General features: G+C 42.5%; 1 protein-coding gene across 2 annotated transcripts in view; it reads right to left on the minus strand.

Moving 5' to 3' along the window:
• zfpm2a (zinc finger protein, FOG family member 2a) overlaps window positions 1-26,501 on the minus strand; it is a 119,134-nt gene that overhangs the window by 50,705 nt on the left and 41,928 nt on the right. For both annotated transcript variants that reach the window (XM_069702110.1, XM_069702109.1), the window contains exon 4: window positions 12,463-12,587. In XM_069702110.1, coding sequence (XP_069558211.1) covers window positions 12,463-12,587 — 125 coding nt within the window. The remainder of the gene's footprint in view (window positions 1-12,462; window positions 12,588-26,501) is intronic.

Here is a 26,501-nt window from a genome sequence, read left to right on the forward strand (position 1 = left end):
AATTGAGAGAGTCACTGCTGTTCCCGGAATCTTTAAAGGGACACCCATCAGTGTGCGCATGTGCCTTTATTTTGCTGCTGCTATCATGGCGCCGCTATGGGGAATAAATATTTTCTCATTTAAATCACCTTTTATCCTGCTGACTGGACTGTAAGCATCAAAGTCCATGTGCTGCATTAGCTATTACTTATTTCACTCCATTGAAATGCTCACAGCGGTTGTATTTATACTGACTACGGTTGCCGTGGCATGATTACTGTATGTTCAGTTGCTGTTTTCAGACACAGTAAAGCAGACTAATGACTGGCTGCTCAGGATGTTGATCAAGAAGCGATGCTACATTGCACATCTACACAGTATTTGCCTTTTTAAATGAATCTGCTACTGACTAAATCAGAGAGAAGAGGAGTGAAGAATAGACATTCAGAAGGAGGGGGAACTCTATCCATCCTCCATTCTTCAACACCTTCAGGCACATTGAGGTGCTCCAACTCTAAAGCCAAACAGTTTAGTGTAAGCTGTACCTGCCCCGAAGACAAGCAACCCCCTTTCTCCACCCCTGCCTTCTTTGCCTTCCTTTTTTTTTCTCCTTCCATTTTCCTTTTCTTTCTTCTGATATGCTTTCCTTACCTCCCTCTTCCTTCATTTTCTATTAATTCCTCTCCTCTCCTCTCCTCTCCATTTCTACATCCCCCACACTCAACATATACTGTATATAAAACATCTTCCCTTCCTCTCCACCTTGTCCAGCCCCTCAGCATCAAACTACAATGTCTCCAACTTTCTTTGTAGTGGTGAATGTTTAATTCAACTTCACAAGTAAATGCATGTGTACTTCTGTAACTATGTATAATCCGGATGACCTGAGAACTATTTGAAGTTGTAAACAAGAGAAAACTGAATTTGTAATGTATGTGCTCCAGGACTTAATCATGTCTTGGAGGTAGAGCGCGCACACACACACACACACACACACACACACACACACACACACACACACACACACACACACACACACACACACACACACACACACACACACACACACACACACACACACACACACACACACACACACACACACACACACACACACACACACGTGTACTTCTTGTGTTTGGCTTTGGTCAGGAGACAGAGGAGCCCTGTCGCTTCACTACTCACTGTTTGAATTACTCAAAATTTCCCATTTGAATTCAATTGGGAAGGACTTGTTTGATCTTGTGCATGTAAGTTAGGTCTGACTCCCCGAGCAGCAGGGAGCTGTGTGAGGGAACATAATAGGGAACCCGGAGCCAGTAATGTTCACCTGTATGGATATTACCATGGCCCCTGGGGGTCAAGGTGGCAGGTGGCGTATTCTCTGGACAGATCCACTCTTTCTCTGTTGGGAATAAACATGCAGACAGGGGCATTTCTTCAAAGAGGAAGAAAAGGGAACTCGGGAGTCAATCAGTCAATGGGGTCACAACAAATCCCTGTTCTCATAACCACATATGGAAGACTGGAATCAGTCAGAGGCAGTATATAAAGACAAACAATAAAATAGCAGGCATGATGCTTGAATAAAGCCCCTGACTTTAGATAAACCACGGTGCCCCCTTTAGGTATTGGATTTTAATAATCTTTTGAACTCCCCTCTCTTCTCTGGTGGAGGTCTAAATTTCATGATGCATTAAAATAGCATCTACTGTATGTGATTTTATATTTTGTTCTGTGCAGCCAAACTCACCCCAATTCATAAACTGAGCTCTCTCCATGTCTGAGTGTACAGAACAATAATTATAACAAACACAGTGGAAAGTACAGTACATTAGAAACCACAGGAGATTAAGAACAAAGAGAAGAAACACATGAAATGCCTCGCAAACATAACTTTGTTCTAAATACGAAGAAAGCGAACAAAGGTATCTGTGATTTGCATACCACCTGATCACCTGCACACTGCTGCACTGTTCAATAGTTTGATCCGTGCGTGCACATCAGGGAAATGGGGTCTAACTAAATCTGCTGTAAAAGACCAACAATATTTACACCAAGTTAAGTAAATAAGATAAAGATGGTGAACTTGCCCCTCACTAAATGCATTAGACGTGAACTCTCTTATCAGAGTCTCAGCACACGGACTCTTAAAAGATGGGTTTCCCGAGCTGGAAATGGTCTTTGTTACCCAATTAGTTTGCTGACGACCCCGTGGTATAATATTCCTGCTTTGACAGCCTCATACACATCCATCTAATGAGGCGCTGCTGGACCACCAGGGAGAGAATGGACACTGTCCAGACCTTCATCTCTGCTAGCACCTATCAGCTTTCTTATCTTCAATGCTAACCTTTTTTTGTGTTTGTTTTTTTGTCAGGAGACTTGCATTTTTCTGCTTGGTTGTTCATCCGTCCTGAGTCATTTTGACAGGGCTTTGTCTCCGGCAGGCCCTGAGCCAACTAGGCTGAGGATCAGAGGGCTAAGGCCAGGACAGGGGACAGCGAGGACTTATCAAGGTCTACCAGCAGGGGTTTGCCTCCCTGTGGGGTGGCCGTCCTTCTTTCTCTGAAGGAGGTGAAGCAAGCCGACCCTCTCTGTTTCTCCACTTCCCTCGCATATGTGACCAGGAGGAAAGAGGAGAGGAAAACGGCAGAATTTCTCAGAGCGACAATGCACAAGTAGAAAGCAATTTGCTGTGAATAATGTATGATTTTTAGAGATGTTCTCGTTATCCTCGTGTTCTAACAAAGCTCAAACTAAAAGTTCCTCACAAAGAGATAATGAGGACAACAGTTTATTTCCATTATCACAGCTGTTAGATGGATTGGTCAACCATCAACAACGTCCATCAAACCCCGTATTGAACTCACTTTGCACTGAAATACCGTGAGGACTATCAGGGGCTTGCAAATGGAAACATTCGAGGATTATCTCCAGCACTTCTCAAGAAAGTTATTTCAACATATCACAAGTTACAAGCATGACAGTGACAGATGGCAAAGCAGCTGGCACCACTCAACTTTGTTTCACTGTTCTTTCTCTCTGCTTCTTCCTCCTCGTTCTTCCTCTTGCGCCTTTGCCACAGTAGAGGTCTGTTGTGTATTGAAAAGTGTTGGATAATCATTCATTTGGGAAGACATATTGCGTACTGTAAAACAAGGCGATATGTGTGAAGCCAGGGACTCGTGAGCTTGACTATTGTTGCCTGTCAGACTCACAGTGTGTAAAGACTGAAACCCTGCTTTGCTTATTTGTTGGCTCCTTTAAACAAGGCTCTATCACAGGTAAAGAGGCATCTCCTCAAATCTGCAACAAGCAGTCATTCAGATTCATAAAACTCTTGCGATAAGTGTGTAAGTGATAGTGTATGACTTATGCTATCCCAAATGGAACAGTTGTTCATGAATGTTAATGTTCATATCAAGCTGTTTGAGCGTGTTCGCAACATACAGAAACTATAACCGTGCAGATACGACATCTCCTCAGTGTGACAGTTTGATATCCAGACTGTGTCCCCCTGATGGGCCACGGGAAGACAGGCGACACCGAGAGCAGTCAGCGGGGACAGGGGACGCCCAGCTCCACCCTTTGAGCCCTGCGGGTGTAAAGAGTGGCCCCCCCAGGACCTAAGGCCTCACTGGGACTTTCAGTCTTCACCGACTTCTGCTCTGCTGTTACTGAACAGTGACTGAACAGACTGTTGGAGGATGACAGCTACCTGTGTGTCTCTTACAGTTACAGTATGCAGTTACAGGAGAATGGCCACATCTGGAGTCTCTGTGAGGATGGAGTCATGTCATTACGGAGACAGGAACAGTGTGAAATGACGTTTGTCCATCTCTACCAATGATCTGTGGTATAAATTCAAATTTTAACATGGATATTTGTAAATTAATGTATCACAGAGCTGCACATTTGCATGTCAATTCCAGCCACATCAGCAGCACAAGGCAATATGATATGAAACAGGATGAGGGCATCGTTAACTCTTAACTTGAATAAAAGTACCATTTCAGTTCACCATTCAACACTTCAGTAACAGGAATCAGTAAAAATTTGTAAATGGCCATGCTGAGTGATATATTATTACTTATTATTAGAAGTAGTGGAAAGTAATAACAAAATACATTTCAGGAGAAATACTGCACTTTTTACTCTTCTATAAAACAGTTTTCTGCAAATAAAATAGTTTAAAAAAATTATCTAGCTGAAGCTGTTAAAATGCTTCTCATGCATGAATTCATCAGTCATATTAATTTAATAGTAAAATATATAATTGCAAAAAACTGCTAAGGGGTGTATTTTTATAAACTGGGTACTTTTACTTTGATACTTTAAGTACATTTTGCTGATAATGCATCTTTAATCACATTATTACTGCAGGACTTTTACAGTGTGGCATCAACTACTACCAACAATAAGTGCCTAATAAATGTAGTTGAGTTAAAAAGCACAACATTTAATTTTAATTGGATGCAAGCTGAAGCATTTGATAACTGAGGGAGTTAAAAGATGTTGTGAAAAAAATGATTTATGAGCAACATGGTCCAGATTTTGAGAAAATACTGCCAATATCACCCCAAACCGTGTTTTAAGTTTCAGTACTATTTGCTGTAATTAAAACAAGGAATTTATAAATAAATTCTGACCTAAAAATGCCACATTTACTGCTTAAAAATTATTAAAAGTGTGTGATATTTGTGGCAAAAGCTGGAAACCAAAACTGCGATCAATTTTGCTGCAAATGATCATCATCTTTGTATTTGTGTTTTGATGTAGTCACTGTATCCTTGGCATGTTTGAGGGAACATGCAGCCATTAAAGTGAGCACAAAGCAAATCAGTGAGTCCTGCTCTGCTTATCAGGGGACCTGCCATATCAGTTTGGGTAGTGGTGTTGTGATGTAAGGACAGCAAAATGTCAGGTTCACTTGTAGATCAAGTCAACCATGTATTATCTCTCAAACAGTGGAGCTCGGCTGTGGCCATAATAGCTCTGACTAGCTGACTGACTGAGTGCTTCACGGCTAATGCATGGAGCTGTGGGCGGCAATGAGTTCCAGCCATGCACACAAACTTTGAAAGTGCAGGCTTGGAAACACAAAAAGAGCAACAAAAAAAAAACAACCAGAAAAAAAAAACAAAAAAAACAATGGTTGTGTGTTTCTTTTGCCACAGCCTGCACCCCCATCTACACTTGACTCACAAGCAGACATCAATGTCATGCTGATCTGGGTTAAAAAGCCCAGATTTAAAGGGCTACTTCAATAAAATGGGCTTGGATGTTTCGTCCTTTTCATGTACGAACATGAAAACCATCGATAATGCCATCGATAAATATATGGATGACATTGAGCAAGGGAAAGCGGAGCAGATAATTACCATTTTACCCATCTGAAGAGACCCCAGCCCTGATATTGGTTTAAACCCAAGAAATAATTGATGCATGCAATCACAAATTGGTTCTCCGCCTAAAATTTGGGCCCATTATTTCATTAGATGAAGCCACATTCTTTGTGCCAAAATTATTTGTGTGTCCAACACAGAAATTCAAATCCTGTTAGTCCTGATAATGTCGGGCGTTTTCAAACCATATCCAAGACAGTGTGACTTTCAGATAGAAAGCACAGGCCACCTTTAAATGCACACATAAATGAAAATGTTTAATGGTTTGTTTGTTTGTGTACATTTTCAGTTGATGCCGTGCGTGCGTGATTTAACAGCGATGCTACACAGAGGTCCTATCCTGGGGTGCCTTCTTGCATATGTAATTGGATGTTACTGTAAATAATTGCCTGGGCATGTGCCAGTGTGATGATGGTGATGATTTGTGTGTGTGTCGGCTCATGTGTGACTGTATGTGTGTAGAACATGTGTGCATCATTCTGTATGTTTGTGTGACTTTGTATGTATGTATGTATGTATGTATGTATGTATGTGTGTGTGTGTGTGTGTGTGTGTGTGTGTGTGTGTGTGTGTGTGTGTGTGTGTGTGTGTGTGTGTGTGTCTGTCTGTGTGAGAGCGCATCTGCCCCATCCGTACTCCACTCTCAAGTCCCACTGATTCTCCTTTCCAGCCATGTTGAATCCTCTTTTCCTTATCAGGCGAGCCCAGGCCTGCATCAGGCTCTCCTTGCTATGACAGAGGCTACAACAATAGGCCTGCGATACCGCTGCTTAGCGCTGCGTTTCGGAGGGGAAACCTGCCACGGGCGCAGATTAACTACAACACACACACACACAAAATAGATTGCAGCCTCCAAAACAAAACATTTTTCAGAATGCCTCCTCTTGATTAATGAAGCAATGACAAGAAGAAAAATATAATTTCTGAAACAGAAAAATCCGCCACCACTTGTTAAAGTTTAGGGGTAGCTAACAATAAACATATTGGAGGGAGAGGGTGGGCAAAAGGGGTGAGATAAATGGCTTGAGTGATGGGCTGAATAATTTCTGGAGCATTTTTTGGTTGCACAGGCCCATATTCCTACCCTTGTACTAAATTACACAATAATCACACTCCATCGGTTGACAGCCTCTGCCTCTCTCTCTGTCCCAGGTGAAAATTAGGACAGTATCTTGACATTTTCGCTCTTCTGTAGTCTACAAGCTAAAGCTCTCTGTTCGCAGCCAAAAGCAGCACTCAGCCTGCACGCACACTGATGCGCTCATGTCCTCCCACACACAAGCACATTCATAATCAATATGGACCTAAAACACACACAGTGTGTGTGCACTCAAATAGGTGGAAGCATCACGCACACGTGTCAACATTTAATAGCTATCTGTATGTTTTCACTAACATTTCAGCAAAAATTTGAATTCTGGACCTGTTTCAGTGAGAGACTAAACACCAGTAGACCTAAAAGAACTGATCAAGCCTTTAGAATCAGAGGTTCCTAATACTTAAATTGTATTATTTCTCCACTCCTACCTGTTTCCCCTTAATCTTTCACAGGTTAAAAACATACCCTAAACTTCAACTAGGCCAAGATATTGGCAAAATATAACAGTATCGTAATGATTCAAGGGTAAAATTTGTATTCTGCTTAATTAGCCTGTAGCATTTACTGACTTTTATGTCCTTGTAACCTGCTGTTCTTCAAATCACTGCCTTTGTCTGAAGACCCAGATTAGATCTGTTTTTATCATAAACCTATGCTCACAGCAACTTTAACTAATATGCAACAATATTAAGACAGTAGATGAGATAAAAACCTGCCTGATAGATCTTAATCTGAAATTAAGCAAGTCTTGTGCATTTCAATTACTTTGTAATCTGCACTAAAAGGCCCTCAAAACACATAAAGAGCAGAATTCTATTGAATCCAGGCTCATTACAGTTGCACCTTGACTAAGCCTCAGTAATTAGCATTGGTAAGGCATTGTACAAGAGGCGGCAACACCCTCATCAACACACATTTACAACAGAGCTCTAAATCTGCTGCTCATTAATAGCTTGCCTCCCAATCAATTATTAACACCTACAATGGAAGCCAGGCTCACCGGGGCCAGGCCTCTTACTCCAGGCAAACTGTGGGCCACCTTCTCCTCCCAGTTCTGTCCAGCATAGGTAATTACCGCTTTTAAAGACACCTGCTACTCAATAGCTTCGACCCAGACTGTTAATTTAGCCCCCCGATTGCAGACATTTATGTCTGAGTGTCACTATTAATTTGCGTTAATTTGGAGAGTGTGAGGAAGCCGGGCGGAGGCGTTGTCGGCAGCCGGCTGAATGTGCTCGTCGCTCACCTGCGCCGGGGCTGCGGCTGTAATTGGAGTCTAATGGTCTGATTGATCAGTGAGAGAAGTGAGGGATGAGACGGCGCTCTGGCAGCTCCATCAGTCAGACAGAGAAAAGGAGGAGGACGAAGAGGAACAGAGCAGGAGAGGCAGCTAACAACAGCAGTACTGAGGCATCTCTTGGGAGTTTTATTCTTTTTGGATTATTTCTCTTTTATTTTTTTGTCTTTTTGTCTGTTATTTGCGTCGACCCTTCTCCTCCTGTCTTCCCTCCTTTTACAAAGTGCTCTGACCTGGGCCAATTACTTACAGTTCACACTCTGGTCTGTCTTTCAGTGTAGTTGAGAGCTTATGGCTGTGTTAAAGTAGAAATTTAAATCCTCATAAAAACTGTTGTATTATGGTTTTAAAAGTATAAAATTAAATGGAAATCATTTCTATATTTGGATAAAAATGTAAACAGTCTACAGGTGATCTATGACTGATAAAGAACGTATAAATCCACCAAAGTAAGGCCAGAAATATGAGCCGTCTAACACAGTGCAATGTGATTGTGTTAACAGGTCTGCAACAGCAATAACTACAACTCCAGTCCCTCATGCCAAGCTGAGCCCCTGGGGTCTACAGACCTGCCACGGCCGACCCATCAGCTGTGAAATCTGCTTTCCCCTTTGATAAACTGTAGAGATGTGACCCTATCTCTGTCCTGCAGATGCCCAGATTTCCTGTCATGCTTTTTTTCCCGCTATTTCTCTCAGACTCTCTCACTTGCTCTCTTTTCATTCTTTCTTTTTCAAGCTTTATACCTCTGTTTCCAGGCCTGCCTGGACAACTGCACGAAACGCTCCACTCGCCGTTCTTTCTCAGCATCATCCATCACTCCGCTCAGTTACTGAGTCCTGTTGTCCACCAGCGGCCAAACCCACACAGGCTCCCACGCCACAGCACATGTAGCTAGGCCAGCTTCAGCACCGGCTCCCATTTGCTGCCTCCAGGGACCGGTAACACCCCTCCTCCCCTCGCCTCCTCCCATCCTTCCACTTCCACAAGACAGCTCCCCAGACACCAACCGAACCCCACGCACTCTCCTCCTAAATGGCTCTGCATGTGCCAAAGTGCCTCTCCTGTCCCGTTTAATGCAAACGCTGCTTAAATTCACTGTATTTTCATTATTTACTGTAAGCCACTTTAAGGAGTCATTACACTTTAGTCCCGCTCTGGGCGACATGCCAAGGATTGAGAAACGGACCTATGCACCGTGCATGGCGGCTCGACAAAAATAGCTTGACCTCTAAAAAGTCATATCTTAAATGACGTGTCTGGATGGAGGGATAAAATATGTTTGATTTCAGAGAGGGCGTATCAATATCTCACCGGCGGGTCATGTGTTTCAAGCATGAGAGAGGTGTCAATCGTGCCACATACCTGACTGCCTTCGGGTAATTCATTCACCTCTATGGTTTCAAAAAAAATCTAAGAAAGTAAAAGGAGATTTAATAGTCTGTGGAGGTCACACTTCATAAGAATGACTAAGAGTGCCTCCTAGTTGAGGTAGAGACCCATGAAGCAATGGGCCTTCATTTCTACCTCAAACACTTTCTACCGTTTTCTGACCCTGCTCGGCAGCACCAGCCACCCTGACATGCATCAAAACTAGCCAGGCTTTTTTTTTTTTTCCTGTCTCTCCTCCCCCTTCTCACTTTGACATTTGTTATTTCAACTTTTGCCTCGCCAGGTGAGCCATCAGGGTTTGTTCCTGTCTCAATGTGTCAGAATCCGAAGATTTGCACAATTCCCTCGACTCCCACTGAACTATCCGAGGTAAATGCAGCACAATATTAAGGATGTTGCCATTGGCAGCGTGTTTAACAAGACAGCAGCTCGATGACTAGAGGCTTGATTAAAAAGAAAAGAAATACAACTATGCTACTGTAAATGAGATGATTCCCTCGTGATGCGCAGAACACAAGAATTTTGCAGTTTCTGGCTTATTCAGCATCTAAGAACCAAAGTTAAAAAAAAAATAATAAAAAAAAAAAAAAGTTCCACTGAACTCTAAAAGGAGGCTCAGTAAAACAAAACATGCCAGTTGAGTTGACCTAGCCTTTAATGAGAGATAGTGAGAAGCTGCTAACAGCCAGTACCCCATTTGAGAGATGAAACTTAGGAGAGGAGGAGGGCAAGCAGCAAAGCATTGAAAGGGCTCCCATGAGAATAGACACATATGAGATCCTTAAAGGCAATATACCAGAGCTTCCTCCCCTGCTTTTAATTGCGAGGGAGGTTTGGCATATTCTGTAACCCCTCCACAGCCTATTACAGGTGATGACCAGCACCTGCACACTTAAAAAAAAAAAAAAAAAGAAAGGAAAACCCGAGGAGGATCTGGAAAGCAGCGATGAATTCCACAGAGGGCAGTTAGTTAAGAAGGAATCACTCTCGCCTGGAGCGACAATCAGTTTATGCATCCAGTTCAGCTGGTGGTGTGATGAATTTGTAAAGTTTTGTAACTACTGAAAACAACCAAGCACCAAATGTTTGTGGAAGATGCTTTATATGACATCGCTTGGCGAGTCTGAGGGCCATAGAGGGACAGCTGAAGGTTGGTTTCTGATGCCTTTCAGGGAAATTCATCCAGTGATTGTTAGAGAAATATATGGAGTGTGTTACTTTGGAAGGCAACTTGAGGTGTTGCTCTGTCAAATCACTTTTCCGCCCAAGGATAACTGGCTTTACCCTGAGAAGCCATATTTCATGGCTATAATACAGCCTGAGTTATTTAAAGCCACTGATGACTTCAAAACCAAGAGGGGAGCTTAGAAAACAGACAAAACTGCTCTGAAATGATTTAATAAAGTTAAGCGTTTAAGGAATCTGGGAAAACGAGGGGGGATGGCCTCTGAGTCCGAAATCCACCAGGACTTTTCCTTATGTTTCTTAACAGGATGAATGTGAGGCGGGTTATGATTTTAATAGGAATTTCTTAATTAATCCAAATGCAGAGTGGAATATCAAACCCATGGAGGACTTGTCACTCCAGCAGAGCAGCAGGTCAATGCCAGCCTCTGCTGGGATCTTTGAAACAAGAGATATAAAGCTGCTGTGTGCAGGGTAACATCAAAAATAATGGATTGTGACTTCATTCATTTGAAGCCTGGACGGAGCTCCAAATCCACCAATTAAAATGTTTTGTCATAAAATATGCAGATTGAATGGTTAAAACAGATGCACTTCAAAGGCTTGTGTCGAGGGCCAGTTGGATCCCGAAAGAGTCACCTCAGTAGGTTTGAATGTCATGGGAGTTACCATTAATACGGTCTTTAAATGTAGGGCTTTCTAGTAATCATGTTAGCATGGCGGCTACAAAGGCAAAGTTTGAACAAATATATTTTATTTTATCCTGGAATTTTTTAGTTAAGGTTTTAGTGCTAACAACACCAACAATTATACAATTATAAAAGTTATAAATTATAACTGGCAAAATTAATATATTAATACATAATATATTCATGTTTTATAGATCAGTGGCGAGTCATTAATGACAATATTTGTGTTGCCAGCAACAGGAAAATTAATTTTTGCTTGTGTACTGAAGCACAGCTTCTTTTGTCTTTTATTTTATCTATGGACCCATCACTGGTCATTATGACCCCTTACCTACTTATTTTAATCTGAACACTTATCACTCATTATAATGCCCGCCTCATTATGAACCTTCCAATAATGCCTACAAAATATGGTGTGATGCCCTCAACACATAATTGTCTGGTTGAAAAATTGGATTGGACACAGTTTTCTTCATCTAAATCCAGATGATACGTACACCCTTGTTATTGGCCCTCAACATATTGATAATCAGCAGCAAAATCTACAAATGTCTTTGTAGCTGAAAATCTTGGTAGAACATTCGATCCCAGCTTGAATTTATTTCTCTAGTTTGGTCTTGTTTTTACTAGCGTCTGAACATGTTTTTTTTTGGACATTATAACAGTGATAAAGCTTTTATTCCATCACTTCTTGATTATTGCAATGCTCTTTTCACCTGCCTTGATTACTACATCAATTGTAATCTTAATCCCGGGGTTTAAAGGTTCAGTTTGAAGGATTTAGGGGGATCTATTTGGAGACATGGACTATAATACTCATGTTTTCATCAGTGTATAATCACCTGAACCTAAGAACTGTTGTGTTACCTTAGAATGAGCCGTGCATATCTACATATGAAGCAGGTCATCGTCCACAGAACCTGCCATGTTGCACTGCCATGTTTCTACAGTAGCCCAGAAGTGACAAACCAAACGTTGGCTCAGTGGAGGGCGTTCTGCGTTTTTAGTAGGTTTTGTGGCCACTGTATATTCTCTCCGCTTCGAAGGGTAGTATAAAGTGATTCAGGAGGTTGCAATCTGCAACCTCACCACTAGATGCCACTAAATTCTACACACTGCTCCTTTAAATTCAAGCACAAACTAAAGCTACATTCCTTAAGTGGTAAGACGTTCACGTTGCTTTCAGGTGGAATGAGATCCTCAACAAATAGCCTCTTAGCCATCCCAAAGGTTAAAGGTTCAAATCGCGTATTACATACTGTAGACTGCACTTTAGGTTTAGTAACTTAAGATGCTGTTTTAAGGGTGCCTTTCATTCTTGTTTTAATTTTTATTTATTGCAAACAATATTATTATAAAGTGGTATCTAGATGTTAAAAAAATTGTACAGCTGTTGACCAAACAAGGACATACCAGTGCAGTGCTTTCAGTGCTCATCTCGATCTTCCCCTCGAAGGGTCCCCATGTTGTCCCCACAGGGAGCTGCTGTCGGCTGTGGATCCGACGCTCGCCGTCTTTGAGGAACGCGTCCAGCTCTCCTAAAAACACACCAGAACCCAAAGCAGTCAGCCAAAGTGCTCTCTATAGCATACAAGTTCCACATCAAATCACAGTGACGTTCAGTCATTGTCCTCTTCCCTCAAACCTACGTGTGCGATCATATTACTGTGCCAGAGCCATACAGTAAACAGCGAAGGTTAAAGCCAAGCTGTTTCAAAATGGATAAGCAAATCAAGCGAGCATCCATCTGATGGTGTTCCTCAGACACATGTCGTGCTAACCTTACTTGAAAGGTGTCTTGTGTGGAGATAATCTCTCTGAGACAGTGCAGGCTCACTGGCAGGCCTATTTCTGTTGTTCCAGGAAGGCAGGGCCCTTGTTAGTGCTGTGCACAGCTCCAATTAATTAACAGTGGAACCGGATAGCACTGTTAGTACTACCGGTGCTCACCTCCCTGACACCCCCAGCTATCTTATCTCTTAGATTCAGTGTACTTTTTCGGGATGGTGATTAATCAAATAGTTATGATAAACCTCATGGCAGGCTGTGACATAGTTTACAGAGGAGGATGTTTCCCTTGTGTGTGTGTGTGCGTGTGTGTTTGCGCATGCATGTCCCAAAGGGAAAGTATGCAGCTCTCAATAGTACATTTCTGTCTGGTTGCCTTGACAACACAAAGAAGTCTTGTTGGAGGAAGTCTGATGATTCAGACATCTGTAATGACAAGCTCTATCACTTTTATGAACTTTCTGGACACAAGTTCAACTAACTCAGATGAAATTCCCTTTTATCTGGAGTGAGTCATGTTTGAGAAATGCTCTACATGTGACCAGATTTTGAAGGTCAAAGATTTAGGTCAACTACAGAAGATCATTGTTGTTTTGGGCTCTTTAATTATAATGTCCATCATTATTATGCAAACAAACTCTACATGTGTTGTTAACATTGTGTCTTTTAACCTGTTTGTTAACACATTTGGCTAAGAGCTATTCAGGGCATTGGGTTTCCACTGAATGGGCTGAAGTGATCACTGAACTTTCTGATGCGTATGTGGTATAATGACCTATTCAGCCTTGTTCTATTCTGTAAATATCAACCGTGTATCTGTGGGCCGCTGTTGTGCTCCTCTGTTGTGCTGGTATGGAAATGTGTGCTTATGTGCTGCTTTGCATGCATAAACATGATCAAAACATCTGGCTGGTGTTACCACCCGCTACAAATGACACCTTGCTGATCATACACTCATCAATGGTGGTCACGCCTGTAACAATAAAAAGCTAAATGTCAACTGTAATAAAAACTCACTTGTCAGATCAAACCTTTGTTATATGTAGAAAAAAAGTCTCATTTTTTTTTTTTTTTTTATAGTTAGGAGAGAGTACATAGTTTTGGAATAGATAATCTGTGTTATCTCATTTTTTCCCCTTCCTCTGCCCCCCTCTCCCGTGTTCCTGCTGTTGCATGCTGTTTTCCTGGTACTGCAGTGGAAGGTGGGTAAGCTCATTACAGAGAAATAATTAAACATTGGTGCACAGCTGGTCGTCATCACTGAGAGCAACAGCCACCGCTTGATGCATTCTGTTTGTCCTCAGATAAGACCCACGGCCTTTAACCGCTTGGATGCAAGTTCCTGTTTAGCCCCGCTTGACACACAGCTCAAGCCATCCCCAGCCAACGACTCTGACTCCTTTCTCTTTTTCTTTCTCTTCTGGGTGGGATGATTGGAGTGAAAAGGGGGTAACGGGTAGTGTAGGTGCGAGAAGGAGGGGGGTATAGAGGGTACGATTCAATTTGTGCGGTCTGTGGTCCACCATGTTTAGGTGCCAGTTGTGTGCATCTCACACCAAATGTTGCCTGAGGACCTTGGCTCACAGATGGCTTGTCACATCTGTTGCAGATACTAGTGGAAGATCTCCACAAAAACACCCGTGGATGAATAATGAGTTCCCTTCATGGAAAGTCTGAGCATTTACAGGTTTACGAACGTTGCAAAAAAAATATACTGACAGATGTTTTCTGTTATCAACCGAGCTACTGACAATTTTTTGGAATTATGGCTGCAAAAAAGTCTTTACGTCACAGTGATAATTCATTTCCTTACAACCCCCTAAATCCCAACTCTACTACCTATCGTCATTATAAATACAGTTTTAACAAATACAAAAGTCACAGTGTTTAACGCATCAAACTGCAAACAGCAGACAGAACCAAGAGCAAAGCTCATAATGGGTCATTAGGAGATTTAACAGACCTGGCGCCTGTGTTCTCTCTTCAGCGTTCCTCATCATCCAATTCTCAAATGCCACACACTTGGCAAAACATGAGCTCGTGATGTGGCCGTACCCCCTCCTCTGAATCCCAACCAAAACCTCTCCACCACCTTCACCCTCTACCCCCCTACCCGCAAACCACCACCACCACCTACCCCCCACCCCTCCCTCGATAAGATCATCATCTGTCGCTAGACTCTAGGGTCTGTTCCTGCACTCCACAGATACTTGGCAGACCAATGAATGTCCCTTTGTGTGGAGAGATCCTCCTCAGATAGCACTCAAGATGCTCCACGCTGGCATCTGTTTTTTTTTTTTTGTATGTGTGCATGTGTGTCCTGTCTTTCTTTTCTGTTATGGTGCAGGGAAATAAGGGAACCACGTCTCTCTCCCTTCAATGGCGTACGACTGAATGCTAATGAGTTTCTCAGTGGCAGGATGCCAGCCTGCTATGATTTAAAGAAATGGGTGTGGACCATTGACAGACAGAGAGGTGAACTACCACTTTCCACTTTTGAATATTATCATTAGCCGTAATGAAACACTTTCTAACAATCCCTTAACATGCAATTTCCCCCTTTTTTCCCCATTATGTTGGGAGCCCCATTTCATTCTACAAGCTGACAGTACAGTATTTTCTGCATTAGCTTGTTACAGATGTTTATTAAAGTTGATGAATGATTGCGGTCGAACATACATTTAAGCCCAATACTAATGTTTTGTATAACTGCACTGTACAATACAATCAAATGGAAAAACACCACATGCATGATTCTTGTATGTCGTTTTACATACACATAACAGCATTCATTTTAGCCTTTCAAATGAAATTCAAGCACCTTTGACTTGATTTAGGACTGCAGCTCAAACATTCTTCCCTCTATACTTTAATATTCAATGACAGCTTTACGTTTCATATGTTTCTATTAGAAATGTTTCTATTTCTAGATCTGTATTTTCTTAATATCATTTCTGGCCTGGAGTGAGGTCTCCGTTAATGGTCAGAGATGACAAATGACATCATCAACTCGCTACTGCAGATTAACATTTGTTAAAGCAATGGTTCTGCTCGAGCTTTTTTCAACGTGAATTTTACTTTTCTAACTAGTTCAGGGAACCAACTTAAAGGAAAGGAAATTCCCCGCAGCACTAAAAGAAATACCCTAATTATTGACCCAGCTTAATGTTTCGGCCTACTTCACCTTTGTCCAGTTATCATGGGTATATTAACAGTAAGGGGGGATGTTAAAGGAAAACAAAGAACAACAGAGAAAAGACAAGAGGGAAAATGTGCTTGAACTTCACACAGCAGACGATCCCTCTTGATATCAAGCAGTGCCTTTGAATCAAAGCAAATAAATGACTGCTGTTCAAAGTTCAATAACCTGTGCGTGGCAATTCACAGATGTCCTACTGAATCCTAGTCATCTCCACTGATAGGCCGTGTTATAGAGCCAGCAAATGGGCTATAAATTAATACACCGTGAGAGAGGCATATGGGGTGAAATGGAATGCACTGTATCGGTTCAACAAAAGGTGCCACATCTTTAAAGCAGATATGTGATATGAAATTTTACAGCTGAAGGAGAAATGTCACAGAGCTTTGATAAGAGAGCGATGAACTTTCTCCCCCTCCCACCCAAACTGCTATTATCAGGTCCTAGTGAGCAAAATACATCATTTATAACCCACAGCTCACACTATTATCTTTGAGAAGGGCGCTTGTTTTAATATAGTGGAAGACCCCCACCGGCGTCGCCACTTCGTCTCCCCCTCCTCACACTCTCCCCGCTCGCCTCTACCCCCCTTACCCGCCCTAACCCCACCTAGACGTGGCTGTGTTTGGCCCTGAACAGCGGGGAGAACCGGAGAGACCGTTTGCTGGAGAGCAAGTTTCCAGGCAACCACATGAGTTTGGCCACACGAGGAGGGGGGACTTTAGGGGAGAAGGAGGGGAGGGGAGACTTGGTGGGGGGGATTTACCCCTTCAGGTCAGGCTTGTTTTCAGGCAATGGACGGCTCGGGGAGAAAGAGTTAAACAAGCAAAAGGGATTAGGGCATTTTAGCTGTGACACTCCACACAGGCTGAGCAGGAGGTTGGGGGGGACGATTATGGAAGGTTGTGGAGGTCCTTTGGATGGAGGACTCTGAGCCTCGTGTTGTTGAAGGGTGCAACAATGCCTGCAAAGTATTGTTTTTGAAACAGTATCAGTATTTTCTGACAAAAAGTTTATTTGGATTCACTGTGCTCAGTGACAAAATCAGTTTTTTTTTTTTTTACAATATCTGCTCTGGAAACAATGGTATTATGCCAAATGACAATGGTAAAGGTTGGACAAAAGTTCAACATTTTGGCTTTCTCTTAGAGTTCTGTCCTTTAAATGTATGGCTATATCTATAAGCTAGTTAGTTTATAAAAAAAAAAAAAAAAAAAAAGGAAAGGAAACAGGAGGAAGGCGTACCAAGTTTATGTGATTACTTGTGGATTTTGTTTTGTTGTGTTGCCAAAGATATCTTCGCACAGATGTCTATTGAAGTTAGCATGCTAACCGAATAGGTGGACCGTCCTAATATCACAGGTGATACTGAGGCCCTTGAGCATCCCGTCTACCCTCAGTCCAACGTGAGAGGGAGAAGAAGTTGCGTTTTGACCTCTTGTTGTTGACAGCGTAGTGTTGATTAGCTGTATGTGATGAATTTGATTAGCTTGTCATTGAGCTATCAACCAAACTGAGGCTTTTAAAAAAAAAAATTATGTAGGCTAGCAAACAAACCAGGACTCACTACCGCCCCTCAAGGCACAAAGTGGCATTACAACACTGAAATGACATAGTGCACCTTTAAAGAAATAAAGAAAAGGGAGTTTACAATAGTACAGCTGCACATACACACACTCACACACAACAACTTCAGTCCTGCAGTACATTATCAACACGGAGACTGTTGTTTGGTGTCATTGAACAATTGAAATATACCAGCTGTCAAGCACTCCGTTTCATCAAAAGCCCGGGGAAGTTAGCAGCAGGCTGGCTGACAACAATCTCTGAGACATCCATCTTTGGAGAAGCACTGCAATTTCTATTGATAGCATGTAAAGGGAGACAGCAAAACTTAAAGAATGACTGTCCTCATGCAGAGATATCGCCGTATCGCTGACAACATCTAGAGGACACAGACCACTCCTGCTGGAATCTGATTATTTTAAATGCTTTATTTAAAATTTCAGAACCATCAAAAGGACATTACTCTACCTGGGAGTGTCAGGATGAATGAGTAATTGATGGTATGTGCATTGGGAATGCATGTATTTGAAACAGATGGATAACAAAACTGAGACTTTAGCTGCAAAAAGAAGTTGCTATTTTGTTAGTTCAGTCATCAATTGTGAAAAACACATGACATGAAAGAGTTATATTTTGCAGTGAATACAGGTAAAGATTGGTTTGAAAATTATGGCTGTGCTATGAAATATCTAAACAAATGACTTGTTAGCAGGGAACACAAGTAAACATTGCTGCCTTCTTGATATTTTGCGGTTAATTCAGGAAGAGACTATTTTTAAAGCACTCCTGAATCTTCTCCCAAGTCAATTACAAGACTGCAACTTCCCCTGGGTAACAGGGAATTCTGTTTTTTTCCTGGGTGACCTAGTTGTCTTTTGTGAGTAGGTTTTAGCCGGAGCAGTTTGACAGTCAACAGATAAGATGGATTAAGCTTTTTTTCATCCAGTTTTGATGTGAACAGCGTAAAAGCGGGTTAAATCATTGAGTTTCAGGAGTATTTTTAAATGCCTGGAGATAGCGCGATAAAGGAGCTAAACCTAAGACTTAGGCCGGGAAGGTCAAGGTCGTGGCTTCGGAGAGCAGCTACCTGGCGACGAGGGCCAGCTTTCGTCTCTCTCAGAGCGGGCTGAGCGCCGAAGCCGAGCCCACCTCTCATCACTCCCAGAAAAGATACACGAAAGGAGTGAAACAAAATCCAGGCGAGAGCTCGACGGGCGGCATCAAAGAGCAGTGCACCCTTTGCCTTGTGTGGGTGCCTGTGTGTGTGTGTGTGTGTGTGTGTGTGTGTGTGTGTGTGTGTGTGTGTGTGTGTGTGTGTGTGTGTGTGTGTGTGTGTGTGTGTGTGTGTGTGTGTGTGTGTGTGTGTGTGTGTGTGAGAGAGAGTGTGTCAGTAAGTAAGTGTGAGAGGGGAGATTGGGGGGGTTGTTTAGTTCCTGCTTGCATTTGCGTGCATGCATGAATGGGAGTGTGTGTGTGTGTGTGAGAGCACTGTAAAATATCATTCCTCCATGAGCAACTAGCTCCATAATTATGTTTTGATTATTTGCGAGTACTAAAATAAAACAGCAATTAATCTGTTGATGTAAGACAGAAAACAGAAGTACGGCGTACATATTAAACAACCCAGTTTACAGAGCGATGCACCATTAAAACAAAATCACATTTTGAGAATATGTACAATACCCCCCCCCCCACCTCCTCTTCCCACCTCCCCCAAACCTGATCTGAGGCATGCTTCTTAACATGCGCATAGGAGCTGACAGCCGTACAATCACGTGACGCAGCTCAGCCAATCCTGCATTCATTTGAATTTTTAAGCCGCGCGGTGATGAAGCCACTTGAGCCTAAGAAAAGGTAAAGAGGCGACTGAAATAACAAACAAATCAGAGCGATACACCGGGTCAAACGCTGCGTGTAACATGTGCGCTTATCACATCTCACATCTGGCCGACGCTGAGAGGTTTTTGGTTCGAAACATTTCTGAGGGGACATATTTAGACACATTTTGTGGACGTCTATTCCCCCACTGCTCCTCATGTCGGTGACAGGGGAGAGTAATCCTATACACAGGCTGCTATTGTGAAATGAGAAACTAGCCTCCTTCACTGCCAGAGACCAGATGCACTCTCTCTCTCTCTCTCTCTCTCTCTCTCTTTCTCTCTCTTTCTCTCTCTCTCACACTCTCTCTCTCTCTCTCTCTCTCCCTCTCTCTCTCTCTCTCTCTGTCCTAATCTGTAAACGACTTAAAGGAGCCTTATCTCCGGGCTCTTCTGCTTCATTTCATGCTTGATTTACTTTAATTTGTCTGATAGGGCACAAGGATTTGGAAATGGCCCATCTTTCGGTGGAAAATGTTCTGATTTTTCTCCGGCATTGTTATGTGAAGGTTTTTGACTTTTCTCTCCCCCTCTCTCTCTCTCCTCCTCTTTCTCCATCTGCATCTCTCTCCCACTCTCCCTCTTCCTCTCTCCCTCCTCTCTTTCTCTCTCCATCCTCTCTTTTTTCTTTTGAGGAGAGAGGAGCGGGGGGGCGGGGGGGGATCTTGCTCCAGTGCAACAGTCTGTTTGAGTGCATTTAGATTCGAGCTAACACAGCACAAACAAGTTTTCCATGAGGTGTGATTTTGTGATGGGCGACGGTGACACTGGAGTCGTGTTTGCCTTTCAGATCCACATTGGGCCCAGAGCAGCCGAGTGCTTCAAACCACAAAGATCTTATGTTTAAGTTAAGAGGCGACTGGTCCTCCAGTTTAGCAAGTAGGTGAGCGGCTGGCGCTGATAAAGTTGCTCCACAATGAGGGACAGGGACAAGCGACATGTCTACAGATGCCTGGAGTTCCTTTTCTGCTGGCGGAACTCAAGTACTCGCATGGCTGTCTGGCTGCTCCCATCACCAGGACATTTTCCCCACTTCTATTTAGTGACTGAATGACAGTGGAGGCAGTGAGCTATGATTAGAGAGAAGCCCATATCTTACCAGATCCTGAATAATCTTCATCCCCTCCCACCAATGAGCAAGGCACAGAGGCGGCACAAAAAGCAAGAGAAAAAGAGGCAAGAAGAATGGGCCGAGCTGTCCTGTGTGTACAGAGATGTCATAGTTCCACTGGCGTCCTCTACACACAGTGTGGACACCGAGAGGCAAAAGGAAAATCTAAATCCATTCACCTTGAGTCAGTCTGACTAATCTGAGCACTGCTATCAAAGATAATTCTACATTTGAATCTGTGCAGAGGTAAAACAAAAAATCCGCCTCATGAATTGAAGGTCTGTATTAAACAATTAAACTCATTCACAGCTGCTGATTACACGATGGTCTTTACAGAAATTTTAATTTCCCACACACACACTGACATGAAACGTCACTAACCCCACCTCCAACACAATGTGCATAAATAAATGGTTAACTGCACACACACACACACATACACAAACACACAGCGGAGGAAACAGGGAGACCATTGAAATTCATCTCACAGCCTGAATTTACTTAACTGCGGGTCTGCGCGCGGTGATAAACGGAGTGATGATCCGGCAACACGTCTTTATCCATGCTTTGCTTTAATTAACGGCGGCTTGTTTGTTGAAAAGATGATTAATATGCCAATGAAAATTGCATAATTGAATACCACAACACTCGCACAATCAGGGAGGAACATGCCATTTTTTATTAACTTTTCAGTATCATTATTATTACTATTATTTGCTATTTTAATTCACTTGACAAGCGGGCCCCACCTCCCCCACCACCCCTAAACAGACAAAAAAAAAAAGGAAAAAAAGATGGTGGAATTGGTGTGACCAGTGGGCCCAGCTGGGCCCAGCTGTTCATCACCAATGGAAGGCCTTTGCAGGCGGGGGGATGTTTCTGATACCAATACCGATCAGTGTGAAGACATGAGAGAGATAGTGAGTGTGTGTGTGTGTGTGTGTGTGTGTGTGTGTGTGTGTGTGTGTGTGTGTGTGTGTGTGTGTGAGTGAGTGTGTGTGTGTGTGTGGGGATTCAGCTTGGATGGGACTGAGTGCATTCCTATGACCAAACTGAGTGAAAGTAAAACTTATGTGAAACTTATATGAAATTAAGCGCTATCTGACGAGAACTAGATTTTTTTTTTGCAAAAAGCAAATTCATGCATGAGAAATAACTACAAACCAAATCAAATTTGTATTTAAAAAAGGCCAAAAGAAAATGAAGAATTCCACATGCGAGGAAGTTTCAGTTGAGCAATCCAGAGTTTACCCAGTATTATATCCCCTAGCACAGCTTGCACGAGTGTCTCCATGTTAATGCTAAATACACACATCAAATATTCAACCAATTACAACGAAACCTCACAGAGAAACGTGTGCAGCTTCAGCGCCTGGGAGGGTAAGCATGGCAGAACAAACATATTCAGAGAGCTAAAGAAAGACGCGATGGATGTCAAGTCCCTGGGGGCAGAACCAGCACCACCAGCCACGCTTTCAGGCAGTCATATGCAGCCATGGCTCTGTTATTTTTTCTTCTTTTTTTCTGAAGTCTATGGACTTGTTCATGTGAAATAGTAATCATAGTAAAAAAGATGGCATTGTAAGTGGACACAAATTCGGTTGAAATCCAGACAAAATGGTTGGAAGTGAATCATCTTATTAAGGCATTCTCAGTGTGCCACATCCTACGTATGCACACAAAACTAGAACTGAATACGGTGACATCTTCCTCAGATGATAAGAACAGTGATTGCATTTTGCCCTATTTTAGATTATATAACTAACAACCATGAAGTTCCCTCATAAAGCCTCTTAGTATAGCGGATCAGTGACTAAATTTGCATCAAGGCGATGCAGCACAGGAGTACAGTGATTTGTCTAATCTCTTGTTGCATATTTCATCACTATAATCGCACATTGTGAAATTGTGAGTGTGTGTGGTGGGGGAGGGTGTTTTTTTCTCTGTACACAGGTGATGTGTACAGTATAAAGCCTTCATCAACAATCTTTTAAGAAGTAAATGTATTTGGAAAAAGGCGGACAATGTTTACACATAGCACTTTGATTGCAATTTAATTTTACATCACTCAGGGCCCAGAACTCACAGAGAAGCTGATGACGGACTTTCATCATCGGTATCAGCAATCTCAGTGTCATTCATGTTTTGTGAGACTTGTCAGAAGACTTTGAATAAACCCCTGGAGGAGCGAGATAAAACCTTCCTTTTCTGCGGAAGAATTGCCATGATGCACGTCCAAATTTCTTGATTACAAGACGAAGGAGGGGGAATAAAAATAAAACCTTGAATGAAAGCCTGCACTGAAAGTTTTCAGTTTGCTGATATAACAGTCAAGTGTGTCTATAAGTCTACTTAAAACGCTTAGGTATCAGTGGAGACAGCTGCGACACCCTCGTCTTATGATTCTGTCGAGACAGTACACTATCAAACCTTTCATACCGTTCCCAAGCTACATTTCCGGTGACAAAAGCTTTGCGAAAGCCTCCTGAAGGATTCATCTATATCCTAATATTTCCAATCCAATTTAACTGGAGCAGCCGGAGTGGTCTGAGCACTAGTTTACCAATCTTTGCTTTCCAAGACTCTGTGTGCTGAAGGCTTGAGGGGTTCAATCAATGGTGCTTTGATCTCGGCTGGAACCATAATTATTTAACATTGTTACAAGGATTTCTCTAATCCATCCTACCATTAAATCCCTTTTACACCCTCATCTTCTGCAGCCTAATCTGCATCTGGGTGCTCCGTTTGTCTCTCTCCCTCATTTCGGCTCGCCCCTCCTTCCTTGACGACACTGACTTTATAATGGACTTGGGTGTCGAGTTGGAAAATGCCTTGTTTACTAAGAGCAAACCTGACTGAACTGTGCTCAAGTGGACTGTTGCTATGCAAGAATTTAAAAGTTTGTTTTCGCTGTATCTGTGCTGAAGTTTGGGTTTAGCTTCAGTTCAGTTGGGGCCAAACGGTGTAGTTAGAACACGCTAAAATGCAAAAATCTGGCCACTCACTTAATGAACTGTTGATTAGAATTAAAACGAATTAAAGCTTAACTGAGCTGTCTGAATACAATATGGTTCCACCTTCATTTGAGTGTTTTTCCAATGAATTTCTTCAGATGAACCGAGGGAATGTCGAAGTTCAGCTGACTGATGCCCAAAAGGTTTAATCCCATCTGTTTATTTTGGTCATCACTTTGACTCCCAACAAAAAAGGGCCCACTGTCCTTTTGCAAATATTTGCGTGTCTGTGTTTCACCACGATATAAATAGCAGCACGGGCAACTGCAAACATTTGTTGAGGCACCTGCCACAGTATCGTGGCCATCTGGTCCTCCAATTCTCCTAGCATGACATATGTGCATTAAACCTGAAATGGTTATTGTTTTTTTTTCTTTGGAGACTGGAAGAAGACGGATTGGCCACGGACCCTTCTGGGTTGGCTGGAGTCAAAAATGAGACTCGAGACTTTTTACATCCGAGTGAAGCTGCGTTTTCAGCGTGTGCATGTTTGATGTCTTGAAAGGGGAAAGAAGGGGGTGTAAAAATGGATAGCGGTTTTCAGGAAAGTGTGCGTGTGTTCGTTTGTGTGTGTGTGTGTGTGTGTGTGTGTGTGTGTGTGTGTGTGTGTGTGTGTGTGTGTGTGTGTGTGTGTGTGTGTGTGTGTGTGTGTGTGTGTGTGTTGGGGGGGTATCTCTTTGCTCCGTCTGTGTCCGACCGTCAGGTAGATTCTCAGATGGCCACTCCTTTAGCTGACCCCTGCCTCGCCCTGGCTGATGCCCAGCTGGCATCAGGAGCTGAGCAAGCTGGGCCATGCCGGCCGTCAGGGACAGCCAAGAGAAGAGATTTGTGGACAAGGTGATCACATCGCTTCTGTTACCACTCTGTCACTCTGTCTCCTCCTTCTGCATCTCCTCTTTTGCTGAGTTTGGGACGATATTTTACACCTTGACGTCACTGTTTATAATGCCAAGGCCATAAGGCGCAATTACTTGGAAGTAGAGCAACAAATTTAGTTCAACCAATTAGAGATGTCTATTGAACACGTCATCCGCAAACTGACAGCTACAGTAGATCAATTTGATTTCATTCAAATGTTGTTTTACGTGCCGTTTCTTATGCTCTCTGTGTTAAAGAGGCATTCCAGCACCTCCATAAAGATGGGGGGGCAGATGAAAAACAACAAATGTTTAAAATCGAAGCAGCAGAGCCTGAAACCTTTTTGACTTTTAGAATCACTTCATGTCCTCCAAACACCGACATCTAAACCAATCGTTGCTTTTATTAGGGCCTACCTGCCTGGTAAAGGCACACACCTTTCAAACTCCATGTCCCAGTTTACAACACAGGCTTTTTAATTGCACTGCGGAGTCCCGGACTTTTTGAGCCGAGAGCCACAGAATACACATGCAGTATACACCTGCTCTTACGAGCTGGGTAGAACCCCGTGTTACCAGTAAACTGAACATCTTATGTGAAATCAGTGGTGCTCCACCTTAACAATGTTTAATTCTGCAAAGGGCAAGTCTACTTTTTTGCAGACAAAACAAGTTGTTTTGCGTCAAAATAGGTAAGACGCCCTGATGAGTGTGCAACTCTGACTAATACTGACACTAATAAATGCATTATGCGCAGAGTATATTTATCTGTGTGGACTACAGTTAATCTCAATAAATTCACAAGTTGAGTAACTCCTCCAAAAATTCTGGACTGCCCTTTCAAGAATGCTTTACTCTACAGAGGTGCAGTCGAAGACCTTTTCCACAGTGGTGGATTATAAAGTTGCTTTTCACCGAAGTATTGAGAGAAATAGTTGTACATTCTTGATGAGCCTGAATAAAACAAAATGTGTGACATGCACAGTTTGTTCATGTGTACATGATGCATTATAAATTATTCATCACCTGTTAGAATTTAGGACAAAAATAAACCAAATAAATCTTATCGGTGGAGCTCAATACAGTACAATACTGGGATGGGAGATGTTTCTCCAGTTCTATATCAGCTTTGTGATTTAGTGGTCCATAGTTTATAACGGTGGGTTACAGATGCACTAATAAATACACACCGAAAGCTTTCAGTCGAAATGGCAGTGATCGTAATTCCAAACCCTGGATTTTGCTGACTCTCAGAAGAGGGTGTGGTTTACATGAGCGAGCATTTAGATAAGGCTGAGAACAAGTTCATTAGCAGAGTTAGCTAGCTAACGCACACCATTCCCAATTAGCCTAGAGGAGAGCAAGTGGGAGAGAATGAGAGAGACAGAGTCAGATTCCTATCACCGCCAGTCCATGAAAATGAATAGAATAGCATGACACGCTATCTCTCTAATCAGCGGCTGATTGCGAAACATCCGTGACGAGAAATGAACACGAGAAAGAAGATCAGCGTGCAGATTTGCTTAAGGACATACTTGTAGAGACGAGGGGAGAGAAAGGGAACTCGCTGGGTGTTCCACATCAGAGACCCAGCTCTCTGAACAACAGAGAAGAGCCAGCTATCAGATTAATAGTGAGTCATTCAGTCTGCTGCTCTGCTGTTCCAGAGAGAAAGACAATCAGAGAACAGGGGGCAATCGTGGACAGCACTTGACACGAGTTACTAAAGTGGAGATGAAATGTAGGGACAAAAAAAAGTTCAATTACAGGATGTAGATTGTAAAGGCTTTTGTTGTTACTCAGCAAAAGGGAAATGGTATGGAGGTGCTTCAATAGAATCACCAAAGCAGGTGGGCATGTTCCGAGTTAGCCCACCTCATTAAAAGGCTTCACTCTCTTTTTATGTGATGGCCATTTCACATCCTATTCAGATGCACACGTGCAGTGATTAAAAATTATCTGTTGGTGATCATAATCACAGCTGCTTAAACTTAAGCCAAAGAATAACAAAGAACTTTTGAATGCTGAACTATCTGAACA

The sequence above is a fragment of the Brachyistius frenatus genome, unplaced genomic scaffold (genome assembly GCF_029030835.1).
Source record: "Brachyistius frenatus isolate BFR_SWC_R1_liver_20210118 unplaced genomic scaffold, ASM2903083v1 Contig_40, whole genome shotgun sequence".
NCBI classification, from domain to species: Eukaryota; Metazoa; Chordata; class Actinopteri; family Embiotocidae; genus Brachyistius; species Brachyistius frenatus.